The 14,195-nt window shown below is 37.3% G+C and overlaps 1 protein-coding gene across 1 annotated transcript in view; it reads right to left on the bottom strand.

Moving 5' to 3' along the window:
* Positions 1–12,167, bottom strand: part of LOC121384766 (drebrin-like protein A) — a 32,888-nt gene extending 20,721 nt beyond the window's left edge. Inside the window, exons 1-4 of the mRNA XM_041515312.1 lie at positions 12,051–12,167; positions 6,472–6,527; positions 4,268–4,380; positions 1,830–1,904 (exon numbers count right to left, since the gene is read on the bottom strand). Of these exons, the coding sequence (XP_041371246.1) occupies positions 1,830–1,904; positions 4,268–4,380; positions 6,472–6,527; positions 12,051–12,133 (327 nt within the window). The 5' untranslated portion in view covers positions 12,134–12,167. The remainder of the gene's footprint in view (positions 1–1,829; positions 1,905–4,267; positions 4,381–6,471; positions 6,528–12,050) is intronic.
* Between the last annotated feature and the right edge of the window lie 2,028 nt (positions 12,168–14,195).

The following is a 14,195-nucleotide window of genomic DNA, read 5'->3' as shown; positions in this document are numbered from 1 at the left end:
ACTGGGCCACAAGAGGTGGTTGAGGTTCTCCACAATTGGAAGGAAATGTTTTATTTAACGAAACACTCAACACATTTTATTTACGGTTATATGGCGTCGGACATACATGTATGGTTAAGGAACACACGGATATTGAGGGACAAAACCCGCTGTCGCCACTTCATGGGCTACTCTTTTTGATTAGCAGCAAGAGATCTTTTATATGCACCATCCCATAGACAGGCTAGCACATACCACAGCCTTTGATGTACCAGTCGTGATGCACTGGCTAGAGCGAGAAATAGCCCAATGGGCCCACTGATAGGGATCGATCCCAAACCTACAGTGCATCAAGCGAGCGCTGTACCACTGGGCTACAACTCGCCCCTCTCCACAATTGGGAGCTGAGAAAGTATTACATGTGAACATGTATACATATGTAAAATACTATACAACCGCAGGTGTCAACTATAATAATTCCACATTGAATTATTGCACTGTGCTAGACTGTCTCCCACACTTTGTTTAATAGTTGGGTGGATGTAACAAAATGAAAGTCGGTAACTATCGGTTAATTGACCAACTCGGTTAATTACATATTATTACTCATATGGTTACAAATATCTTGGTGCTTACCAAAGTGATATATCCCACTAGAATGCCAAGTGGGATGTAACATTTTTGACGTCACACGATGATGTCATCAATTAGAACACTACAACCTTACACGAACGTCAACGAAACGAGATGAGTGATATAAATTAAGATCGATTATGGGTAATAAATAGGATATTAAACTTGCTACCATTTCGTATCATGTTTATGTCCCTCGTGAAATAATTTTCATTGTCACTTGCTAAAGCTTGTGATAACTGAAAGTTATTTCACTTGGGACATAAACATGATATGAAATGGAAGCTTGTTTAATATCCTATAATTATCGAGCTGCACCGAGGCTATGCAAATATGTAGGTTTGACTATATTTATTTGTTTAATATGTGCACGTGACCAGCACCCCCATCCCCTACTTCACAGATCATTCTAATGAGCCTACAATACACACTTAAACAATTACAGTTTGAAATTAGTTCCCACTTTTGCATTACAATGTGCAATTCAGAACTCGTATTGGAAAATATTTTCTTTAAGACAAACTTCATATTAATGCTTTTCGTAAAAGTATTGAAATGTAAGCAAAGGTTTATAAATAATAAGTCAAATACCTTATCTGTAAGTCAAATACCTTTTCTTTTAGTAAATATTTTTGTGAACTAATAAGACAAATACATTATCTTTTAGTCTTCTTCTTCTTTTCATTCGCTTGTTGACTACACGTCGAGGCCAGCAGTGATTATAAATGATACCGTTTTTGTGCCGTACAGCTTTCCTATGGGCCCCGAGGTAAGGAGCCTGGCTCTGCACCTGACTGGCGAGTCATCACAGGGCGAGCACCGATCACATCTTTATTGTCCAGAAATGTAGTCATAATAGCTGTTGATGCATGGTATTGTGGTCTATTAGAATGCGCTGTGCAGCCCAATACCTCTGACTTCAGCACTCGAGGTTTCTGTTAGGATTACCTCACCCTTAGTTCATATCAGTCTAGCCTCTACCCATTGACCAGTCCAGCTAGGGTGTCCCTAACAAAAGCCAAAGCGCCTGCTGCAATAGCTCTCTGGGTTACCGAGACATACAAGCCTCCTCACCACATCAAGGAATGGACTATGAAGGGGTTATCTTTTAGTCAAACCTTTTTATGAACAATCAGCTACAGACAATCCACTGAACCGAATATATAAATGTGTGAGAAAAATGTATTTGAGGAGAATACTATATTCCTGAAACTAACCTTCAAGAAAGACGTCATGTCTTTTATATGTTGCGTACATTTCATCTTGAAACCGTCGGGGGCCCCTTCCCCCTGCTGCAAAACAAAGAAAAATCACATATCAATGTTATCCTGATTTTACCTGTAATTAACAATTGAAATTCTAGCAGAATTTTAAAAAAAAATGAGGCTATTAAAAGAAAGTATTAATGTTAGTATCACCTGCAACAGTATTTCAAGTATATTCGGTCACTCATGTTAAGCAGTCACCTCAGAAAGTTATAAAAAGTGGCTTCTCGATATTATTTATTATTAAGACAGTATTAGATAATTTGGGAGAATAGTAACATGGCTTCTTGAGAAAGGTGAACATGTAAAAGAGATGGCTATTTTAACAGATATAACTATATTATATTTTAGGGACGGAACGTAGTGCAATGGTAAAGCACCTACCTTATGCGCGGTCGATCTGGGATCGACCCACATCAGTGGGCCCATTGGGTTATTTCTCATTCCTACCAGTGCACCACAACTGGTATATCAAAGGCTGTGGTACGTGCTATCATGTCTATGGGATAGTGCATATAAAAGATCCTTTGCTACTAATGGATTAATGATAAATAAATCAATGTGCTCTAGTGGTGTTGATAAACAAAACAAACTTTAATTAATATTATATTTTATCACAGATGTTGTTTGAACAACGGATGTCAGACTTTGATGCTTGTCTTATTAAACGATAGATGTCCGGGTATCACAGACCTTGCTTTTTAAGGAGCGCGGGTGCGATCGCACTTGTACAGCGCACGTAATTTCAATCCGACGAGTGTGAAAAAAAGTGCACGTTACACTCAACAAATAGTGTATGTAACATAGATGGGTATATTTATTTCCACTTTTAAAAAAAATCCAGTTTTCATAGCTCATTTAGCTGATAGGGAGGTCCTTTTATTAAAACAATAAAAATTAAAAACATGGCAGTGGCTTCCATGCAGTCGTTAAACTGGTATTTCTCTTTGTTGAACAAATCAGGAAATACTGGCTTAATAAACAATTTTGTAGACGTACCAGTCAAAATCCAATCAGAGTTACACTGCCTATTTTATTTATTTTGGAGAGTGATTTTTCACTCGCCTTAGCATATTGAGGTGTGCGATTTTCCACTCGCCTATAATTTTCAAAAACCAAGGACTGGTATCATACACGGCTCAAAGTTGACAGGAGGCAGGAATCTATAATGCCAGTCCTTCACATCTGACGTGTGTGACCTTAATTTCATCTCAAGCATTTTTTATAGTCCACCTAAACTATGGTAACAACGTTCCTCACACCGACTGTTTCAAAACAAAAAGCTGCTTTAAATCCAGCTGGCATCAGTGTTTTTATACTAGTATCATTATAGTGATTCAGTGATTGTTCAATATGCGCTATTTCAAAACTCATTTTTGTCTATATAGGCAAGTCTTACCAGTACTCGATATCTTTTCCCAGTGTAATGCAAATCACTTGCCTGGAGCTTATCACTGATATCAGGAGAGTGGTTCATAACTTGCCTGGTATTTTCAAATGTGAAGGACTGGTATGCACAGGTTGGTTCTGATAAACCATTTCACAAGCAGCTTTTACCGTCCACTGTATTTCCATTTACAGATGCGATAACATAAATCATAACCTTTTATCTCTGTTTGTCTGGGGCGGGACGTAGCCAAGTGCTAAAGTGCTTGCTTGATGTACGGTCAGTTTAAGATCGATTCCCATCGGTGGGCCCATTGGGCTATTTCTCGTTCCAGCCAGTGCACAATGACTGATATATCAAAGGTCGTGGTATGTGCTATCATGTCTGTGGGATGATGCATATAAAAGATCACTTGCTACTAACAGAAAAAAGTAGCAAGTTTTTTCTCTGAGACTATATGTCAAAACTATCAAATGTTTGACATCCAATAGCGATGATTAATAAATCAATGTGCTCTAGCGGTGTTGGTAACTAAAACAAACTTTAACGCTGTTTGTCTCAAGTTTTCTGTATTGCTGTTGAAAAAAATCACACTATAGATAAGTTTAATATGTTGTCTAATTTTCAGACTACTTTCTTGGAATACTTCTCATTTTCTAACATTTGCTTCCAAATAAAAAACCTGAGAAGCAAAGATCACTCCCCACTTAACAAAAATAATTTTGAACTTGTTTTCTGGAACTGATGTGATTTTCATTTATATAGGAATATTATAAGAATTCATACGATTCCTATCCAAAAGCAAGCCAAGTATTTTGTCACTAACATGCTTCTACATATTTATAAATTTTGACTCTTTTTTTGTTTCATTTGTAGTTTGATGTACATGTACTCCTGATTTACATTGAGAATACAACAGATAATAGAACTAAACATATATTTTAAAGAACTAAAGAATAAAACCCCCAAATGTCACCAAGTGCCAAATGTGTAAATATCTTACCCAGTTAATAAAGACGAACTTGGGAAGACCTGTGTTGGGATCTTTGACTCGCAGATAGGCGTACATGATCTTGCCACTGTTGAGTTCCTCAGCCATCTCTTCGGTACCGCCATCTACACAACAAACACAAACAATGTATAAACATCAGTCACGATTCAGCCTAGAATTTTGAATGGTGAAAATGGAGAAAACTTGAGTGTTTTCTCTTTTCAGAATACTTCAACTGACCTCAAACAATGGCATATTCCCCTAGGGATATTGGTCTAGTCTCAACATCCCAACAGCCAATGAGATGGCTAAAATCTTCCAATCAGTCCTCTGCTTCCATTTCCAGTCATACGACTAACCCTTCTTTCCAGTCATATGACTAACCCTTCTTTCCAGTCATATGACTAACCCTTCTTTCCAGTCATACGACTAACCCTTCTTTCCACTGAGTACATCGAATGGAGAAATGGAAGTGGGGAGGCTGGGTGGGTATAATGTATTCTAAAAGAAAAAAGACTCCAAATTTTCTCCATTTCTTTACTACTTAACCTGACCTCAAACAATGGCAGCATTCAACAGTTCCATGCTCCGAAGATGCCACTGTCTTCTCCCCATAACCGGAATGGTTCTGACTGGATGGAAGATTAAGCTATGGGTAGCCCACAAATGATGTTATTAACAACAAAAGCTATGGTTGCATCCATCAGAAACAATGGAATGAATGAATGTTTAATGATACCCTAGCACAAAAAATACAGAAACAATGGAAGAAAACAGCCCCAGGTTATCTGGACAAGGATCTGCTAGTCCATTTCTTGGAACGGTTCTGACCTGGTGGAAGGTTAGATTAATTAAGCTATGGGGAGCCCACTCCACCAAGGATGCCCAAAAACGGACCATGCAAATGATGTTAGTAACAACAAATGTTATGGTTGTATCCGTCAGAACACTCAACTAAACAGCCATTCAGCTTCAAGGAATTCCGTAGATACAGTAGGAACTCCGGCAGCTTTACAACACAAATTGTCTGAGGCATGATCGTGTTTCTAAGACTCCATCTGTAAAAGCACAGCCATCGGATATTATAAACAGTCGCTGTAGATGTATGATGAGCTTTCAAAATCGCCTCCGTGAACATGGAAAATCCATTCTTTTTCAATCCCTCGGAGACAAGATCCATGCTTATAGCGGGAACAAACGTGGATTGTGATGGTGTTGTCTTGACGTGGGATGAAGTAGCAGTCTTTCCCAGTTGGGTAATGGTATCGGGTAGTGGTAGTGGATCTGGATCTGCGAGATGTAGCAGATCTGGATACCATACACGATTTGGACACATGGACTGGTGAGGGAAGGCGTAAGCGTCCAGACCTTCCCAACTTATGGCCAGTGCATCTAGATCCAAGTAGAACTGGTAAGACATAAACCAGGAGCTGACGATTGAATCGGGTCACAAACAGGTCTACGTTTGGGGTCCAAAGGCTCTGACACACCCTACATAAATAATGTTTCTGAATGTAACTAGCATTCACCTTGTGGCTTGTAGAGCAGATGGCCTGGATAACGTGTCTGCTAACACATTTGAAACCCCTGGAATGTGACTTGTTCATAGGTTCAGCGGAATGGCATCGACCATCTTGATATGTGTGTGTGTGTGTGTGTGTGTGTGTGTGTGTGTGTGTGTGTGTGTGTGTGTGTGTGTTGAGTTGTGCTTCCCTGAAAAATATATTGAGAAAAAGAAAATTTGCTTGAGTAGGGAAGGGTTTTGACATTTTGACATGTGCCTGCTGTCACTGGAAAAAGATAATACCTAATATAATAGTATATATTCCACCTACTGACTGAATGACACCCCAGCACACAAAATCTAGATTGGCTATTGGGTGTCACACAAAGGTAAACATATTAATATGATTTTCTTCTGATTGAAACAGAAGTAATACAGTTTATTTACAACTTACTACAAGACCATCGGATGGCACTGGGTTTACAGCTGCCATCCAGAGCAAGTTTTAATGACCCAATGGGTAGATGTTAGACCACTACACAGACCTCTCTCTCACTAATCTCTAACAACTAACCCACTGCCCTGGACAGCGTGCTTGAACTATAATTGGATATACCCGGTAAGTTGAAATGAGTGAATCAAGTACAAACAAGTTAGGTTTATTCAGGTTTAAGCCACAAGTACACTAACAGATTTAGAAGAAAATAAATACCTCCAGTTCCATAGACCTTGATAACAGCAGACTGGCCCTGGTATCCAAACACAGCCCTAAAATATCAAACAACAATAAATACATAATCAAAGACAAAAGATGTATGTGGAAGTACTAGAAGTTAAAGCTTACACGTATACATAATGTCAACTACATGTACACCCATGTCAGAATTAAATTGTCAGTTTAAATGTGCCAGTATAACATAGGACTACGGTGGATCAATCGAGGGTGTATATCTCACACCTTTAAAATTTTATGAATTTTTTTTTTTTACAGCATGAAACAGCAATGGATTAATTAAATTATTTGTACCTTCACTTTTACAATAGGTAATAAAATGGTTGACCTCTGATTTTTATAAATATAAACTGTCTGACACCACTGCCTACTATAATTTCATGTACACATTCATCTATACATGCATTCATGTACAGACATGGTTTTTTTCAAAGTGCAATTTTACTTACATGTGCATTATACATACATTACATGTATGTATAAAGTGATGTCACAACCTTGGACATGTTACTACCGGGCACCAAACACGTGCATCAGCAATTTAAACTCGTCTAATGCTTTTAATTTATGTACAACAAGTAAATACTAATGCTTAAATGTAAAAATAAAATAAAATATATGAACAATGTTGCTTGACGTTTATTGAGAAACACCATCTTTGAGCAGAAATAACTAGTCACTTCTTTTATCTATAGAAAGTGTCATTATATATACATTTTGTAGACTCCATTTAAAATTCATTCCGTTGGACATTCTATAATTAATAAGATACAAAAACATATATGCTTATATACCACAGGGGTTTTGAACACGCCTATCCCGAGTCTGACCTCTGATATGATTGGGGGCCGGACTCGGGACAAGAATGTCCAAATAATAAAAGGGGTGGGGCAACACATGTGTGATGTAAAATGTAATGCTAAGAATTCGCGCAAGCATAAAACATCCGAATCTATTTGGATTCGCGTGAAATATTTCCACAATTTATTAAATTGAATAATCAGTGAGTAAAACGTTACAGAATTAAAAAAAAATTAATAGTCTGGTTATCAAGCTTCCATTTAAACTAGCTTGAAAAGTGTAGCATACATTCGAATCAGGTTTACCGAGAATAGTCTGGCCTGGAGCCAAGCGGTGGTTGGTCCATTTCTATGAACCAAATTGCCAATGAAGAGAACCGAAAGTAACATGTTTGTTCAGTTCTTACATAATCAGGCATCGAAATAAGTCGAGAATGGTTGTTCAGGTTACTGGGAGGTTACCACATGTAAAAAAAGTCGAGAACTGTGTTTTGTTCTCGACAAAAATTTCAACGTAACGGTAGTTTCGTTTCTGAACGTATACCAGGCTATGCATTCCGGACTTCCGCGTTTCATTTTCTCGTAAGGAATTGCATCGATGTTTGCGCGCACTTGTGCAATTGCAAGCAATTATAGGCATTCCGCGTTTAAGCAGAGTCCACTAGATGGTTTACTTCCGCGTTTCGTTTTCTCGTACGAAATTGCACCAATGTTCGTGCACACTTGTGCAATTGCAAGCAATTATAGTCAATCCGCGTTTAAGTAGTGCCCACTAGATAAATTTACTTCCGGAGTTCGTTTCTCGTACCAATGTTCGCACGCACCGATACAATTTTAGAACGTCCGCGTTTTAGCCTTAAAAGTAGTAGTAGGAACAGAAAATCAATTTTAACTTTCATGTAGTTGTGGTAACCTATAGGTTACCAGGCTATATTTTGTGGTAACCTGTAAATGGGTTACCAAACACAATGCTTATTTCGATGCCTGATAATAATAATAGACAGTAGTGTGCCACTTTTAGTAATACATTAAACATTTATATGTTAGTTCGCTGATATTATGTTCCTAATCTTGAATTACCTGCATTTTTTAATAAATAAATATTTTTGTCAGTAGCTGAAATGTACTTCAGTAATTTCCATACAAACATTGAACCAATGCGCAAAATACATTGGCAAAAGTATCCCATGCGCTGTTTACGAATAAGCAATCTTCGAAAAATAACATGGGCTGCGTTCAGCCAGACTGAGCGGAAAAACATCCGCTAGACTAGTTTATACACTTCACAGTAAACCAAATGGCCATGTTAGGAACCAATCAATTAGTTCGCGAACATTAGCCAAACTTTTGCTGGCTGAACTTGGGGCTGGTAAGACACCTAAAAAAAACTTGACTGTAAAGAGAAAATGGAACCAACAACTAAAAAATTTTTTTTAGTAAAAAAACATTTTTGTTTGTGTTTTTTGTTTTAAACATGGATATACTGTTACTACAGGGCTTCTAGATTATGGTAGCCCCACTCCCATGGCTAGTGATATTCAATGTTGGGCTAGTAAATAACTACTATTGCTATGCCTGATGGCTAGTGAATTTGCTTTGATAAAATGTTGCAGTTAAGTCTATTTTGTAAATATAAATATCCTGACCCCACCCCAATCCCCAATATTAGTGTTTTTAATCTCTATCTCCTTCTTTAGGTGACATATCTGATTATTACTATTATTTAGTAAAATTGTCTAACTTAAGTAGGGCTAGTGAATTTTTAATTGTGGCTAGTAAATTTGTAAAATCACTGATCCCATGGCTAACAGATTTTAAAAAAAATCTAGAAGCCCTGTACTAACAAATTGGTTATTATTTCCAGCAAATAGCAAGGGTTGTTTTATATACACTAATCCATATAGTTAGTACTTCAGTATTAGTAGCATGTGACACATAATTTTATATACTAACACTTAATAAAGTTCTTTGAAAATGTTTAGAATCGGCCCTGAAATGAGGACAGGGATGTCCCACTGCACAGTTGTTTTTTTACAAAATGAGTAGAGTTTCAAATTTCATATTCAAAATTAGGCTGTCAGTCTGCACATTTTTGCATTTGTTTCCCCAATTAAATGTACATGCAATTAACATTTAATTGACTAAATGTCAAAGAACAGTAAGTAGGCTTGCGTGCAGGAAAATTTGTAATGGGATCTAAGCAGTCTCCAACTTCAGAGTATGTATGTACTGAGAGCGCCAAACACCAGGATTTCTCAGAAAAATCGAGGGTATACTCCCCCTTAAAATTTTAAAAATTAAATTTCCTGAAATGGAATGCTGTGCATTCTACATGTAAAATTCATACTGAAAAATAGAGGGGTATACTCTTTTTTTTTTAATATTTAAAAAAAAATATATATCTTTTGTATACTCGTCCATTATGACCCCTTCCCCCAAAAACCCCAGCAACAAACAAAAAACATAAACAAAAAAGTTGCATATTTTTGATGATCATTCTAAAGTAAAGGTTTTTTTTTTAAATCATAAACTCATATCCAATTTTCCTTCATTTCGATAGCATTTAAAAAAAAAAATACATTCACAAATTAAGGGAAATAAACATATTTATTAATACAGGGCTTCCAAATGCTTTCTATGATGTGAAATTATTTCACACATAACAGTTTAAATTTTGATTTAAATTGCTTACGTTTTGGGACGAGTTAATTTTTGTGTGGACAACTGAAATTTGAGTTACTTGTCTGGCGGGCATTTGAAAATTTTAGCATATGGCCAGCCCCGTCTATGATTAATACAGGGGTTCTAGAATATTTTGAAAATTCACTTGCCATAAGGCCAGTAGATTTGAAAATTCACTGGCCATGGTGAAAAATTCACTTGCCCAATTTTAACTGTTGATAAAATAAAAAAACAGTAAATTAAAATAATTAACTTTTTAATGTCCATTTTTCATACCAAGATCATGTTTAATCAATTTGTCAATTTACACAACAGATAGGCTCATTGGGCATGCTTTATGGTTTGTTTAGAAAAATATGCAAATAATTTTCATCAGTTTAGAATAAAGTTACGTAAAGTAAATAATTGTTTCCACTAAAACCACCTAAGTTATAAAAAATAATCCATGTTTCCGAGATATTACAACAATTAACAGCATTATTCATTTACTTATGAATGGGAACTTACCCCCCACCCACCCCCTCAAAAAACAAAAAGAGAAAAGAAACAATTAAGAACCTTTATTAGCATAAAGTGTACATGTATTGCAGTTTAACTTTAAGGCTTACCCCCCCCCCCCCCCCCCCACACACACCATATTAGAAATTTTGCAATTTGGGTACTTTGTTAAATTTATCTATTTCATGATACTGTGTTTATAAGCTTTTTAAAAAAACTTGTTTGCAATTTATGTCATATTTTATAAATTAAATTAATAATTTACACATTTAAAGTATTTGTAAATAGTGACGTGCAACCTTTAAAACTAATAAAAGATTGGTTACCGTTTTGCATATTATTATTAGTATTAGAGTAACAAATCTTTGGATTTCAGTGTAAAAAAACAAAATGGCAGCAAAAACAATGAACTTCTGTTTTTCCAATGTTTACACTTTATAACTTTAGTAAAGTTATATCAGTAGGTATATTGATGTCATGGATGGGTCAGAGATTGCTGGTGGCCAACTATTTGTTAGTGAAATATTGCATGTGATAGCAAATCGAAAGAAGTGACTTGTAGATGTTTGTTTTGTTTTTGTATGATCGTAAGACGTAGGGTTGTAGATTATTTATTTTTTACCACTTGCCATTGGGATTGCACAAAGTAACTTTTACTGGCCCGAATCCAAAAAACACTGGCCTCGGCATCGGGCCACTGTATTCTAGAAGGCCTGATTAATATAACTGTCTCTCAACTAACCATTTTTAATCATTTTCTGCGGAAATACTCCACATATCTCAAAACTGGCTAGAACTAAATAATTCAGGGCTTCTAGATTATGGTAGACCCACTCCCATGGCTAGTGATATTCAATGTTGGGCTAGTAAATAACTACCATCATCATGCCTGATGGCTAGTAAAAAACAATGTTGTCAAATGATGCATTTATGTCTGTTTTGTAAATATGACTTTCCTGTCCCACTCACCTACCCAAATCGAAGGATTTTAAAGCTCTATCTCCTTCTTTGGGTGACATACATGTATCTAGTTGTATTTATGAAAGTAGGGCTACTGAATTTATAATCATGACTGGTAAATTTTTAAAAATCACTGATCCCATTGCTAGTGGATTTTTATAAAATTCCAGAAGCCCTGGAATTGTTAATGATTTCTTTTTGTACCACTGCTTGACATCATGTGTCATGCATGAAGTTCACGACTCGTGCATTTGTTAGCTACAGTGGTAACTGATGACTCACAAGATTGCATTGATGGATCATGGAGTGATAAATAAAATAACAAAATGGTATTTCAAAAATCTCCACTCAATAAAATATCTTTTAAAAACACCCCACAAAAGGTTCATTTTGTTAAAAACTTCCAAGACAACGTTATTGCAATACATGTGTATGCTGTTTATTGTGAAGTATACTATAGCCTCCACCAGGAAGTGCTTTAACTTAGTTAAAGCAAGGCGGAAGTGACAAAAACATGTTATCCACTCCCAGTTCCATACCTTTTCCTGCAGAATGCCTTTATACTAACACAGTATTTTGGACTTTCAAGGTACACAAATAAAAGTAAAAACATATTACCAGTTCGTATCTGTTTTATCGTTCACCACGTCATTATAGGCTTTGATGATCGCATCTTGGTTCTTCCGCAAGTCGATCGACATCCTGAATAAGTGCCGTGTGTGTAATACGTCACCAAAAGCGTGCTCGAATTTTAGCTTTGGTCGTGTTCGGGCGACGGGACGTTGAACTTTTCGAACTAACACGCCATTTCTGCAAATGATGGCATCAGAAGTAAAGTCGCAGATTCAGTTTTGCCTTTTTCTTTATCTTACACATCCGTTTTTTTTTTTTTTTTTTTTTTTTTGGATAACCCTGTCGAACCCACCTAATGAAATAAACACAATCGAAATTCATTGCTCTGTGGTGACCCCAAGCGCTCTATGTATACGTTTTAGTTAGAAGGGACATTTATTATTTTTAAACTGATGTTTGAGTCTATATGTATATAACAAAAAAGTTAAAAAGTTTAAAAAAAAAAAGAGAGAGAGAAAGGCTCGTGCTTACAACATTCATCCGCTCGACAGGCTTACTGTACTGGGGATTGTGCAAGGGTGTGTGTGTGTGCGCGTGTGTGTGTAGGGTGTGTGTGTGTGTGTGTGTGTGTGGGGGGGGGGGGGGTCTAGACTAGCTAAAAGTTCAAGGACGTTCAGGTCATGCTTCGCTGTAAAACATATATTTAAACAAGAGAACTGATGAGATACATGATACGCCCGTCAGGAGTTTGATGGAAAACCATAGATATTAATGAATATGTTACGGGTATGATTCAAGTCTAATTATGTGAAATGTTTGCAATGAACAGTTTGTTTTGGACCAACTACTGATGATACTGTATCCATTGGAGAAGATGCTGTCTGATTAATATTGTTATTGTTCTTTATTAGAAAGGGAAATTTTGTTTAGCATGGGTACTCTAGTGACACATTTATATTGGCAGAAACCGTTTATGTATGTAATGTTAACAATATAGAACAACCAAAAAATTAGCCGGACAAGGATTTACTGCTATGTTCAGTAGACCGTGAAAAGTAGGTCACAGTGACCTAGTAATAGTACGCGACACGCCGCCATCCCAGATTGATCCTACATGTGAGGTTTAATGATCCTGTATGCATCTATATGCAAGTTATGGTCCAGACAAGGATTTACTGTTATGTGCAGTAGACCTTGAAAAGTAGGTCACAGTGACCTAGTAATACTACGCGACACACCGCCATCCCAAATTGTTCCTACATGTGAGGTTTGATGGTCCTGTATGCATCTGTGTGCAAGATATTGTCCGGACAAGAAAACGTTAACAGACGGACGTACGTACGTACGGACGGACAACGCCATACCATGATACAACCCATCATTGACGGGCGTATAAAAATCGCTAGGAACAGGTATGTGTGTGTGGGGTTGTTATGCCACGACCAGCATCAAATGGGTCTAATTAACGAGCTACTCTCGACTCACTAAATTCAAAACCGATATGTAAGCTCTTGATCTTTCTCTTTCGATCGACCGCTCAAAATTGCGCCAGATTTGCTTAATCCATTATTGCGCACCTTTTATTTTTGGCATTATTCCTTGCTCCTTCAAAATTCCATAGCACCATTACACTCCCCCCCCCCCCCCCCCCGCCTTTTACCGAGCACATTACCGATGGCACTTTTGTGCCGTCGATAAAGCTCCTCAACAATGGCCAAATGTATATACCTGGTGTACATTATCTGCCAATAGGCCTATTTAACATTTGCACATTTAAAAGATGTCTACATATAACAAGATACTTAGCCTTTCAGTCAGGTTTATTTGCTGCAAATGTCACTTTAAAAAAAAACTGCCATAGGCAGGCTCAAAATTGCCGACCACGGTCGGGCTGCTGGTGCTCCCTTGTACTTGTCAGTGCAGGCGGTCCCTCCTCCTACCCACCCCCACCTTTCCTGTCCATGACAGGCGTGCGCTACAACAGCTTGCCTTGAATGTGCACGTAAAGCCCTATGAGTATGACCTGACCTGGTGTGTATGTGTGTGTGTGTGTGTGTATGTGTGTTATATCCCCGAGACCTCTCCCATTTGCACACGTGCTTGACGAATAATTCGATATTCATTGTAGTTCGTTAGACTGAATCAAAACGTAACAAACGGCGCCCCATAATTTTCACAACCGGAAGTAGC

Source organism: Gigantopelta aegis, chromosome 10 (assembly GCF_016097555.1).
Source record: "Gigantopelta aegis isolate Gae_Host chromosome 10, Gae_host_genome, whole genome shotgun sequence".
Classification (NCBI taxonomy): domain Eukaryota; kingdom Metazoa; phylum Mollusca; class Gastropoda; order Neomphalida; family Peltospiridae; genus Gigantopelta; species Gigantopelta aegis.
The sequence above is the reverse complement of the archived record's forward strand: the minus strand, read 5'-3'. Positions and strand labels throughout refer to the sequence as shown.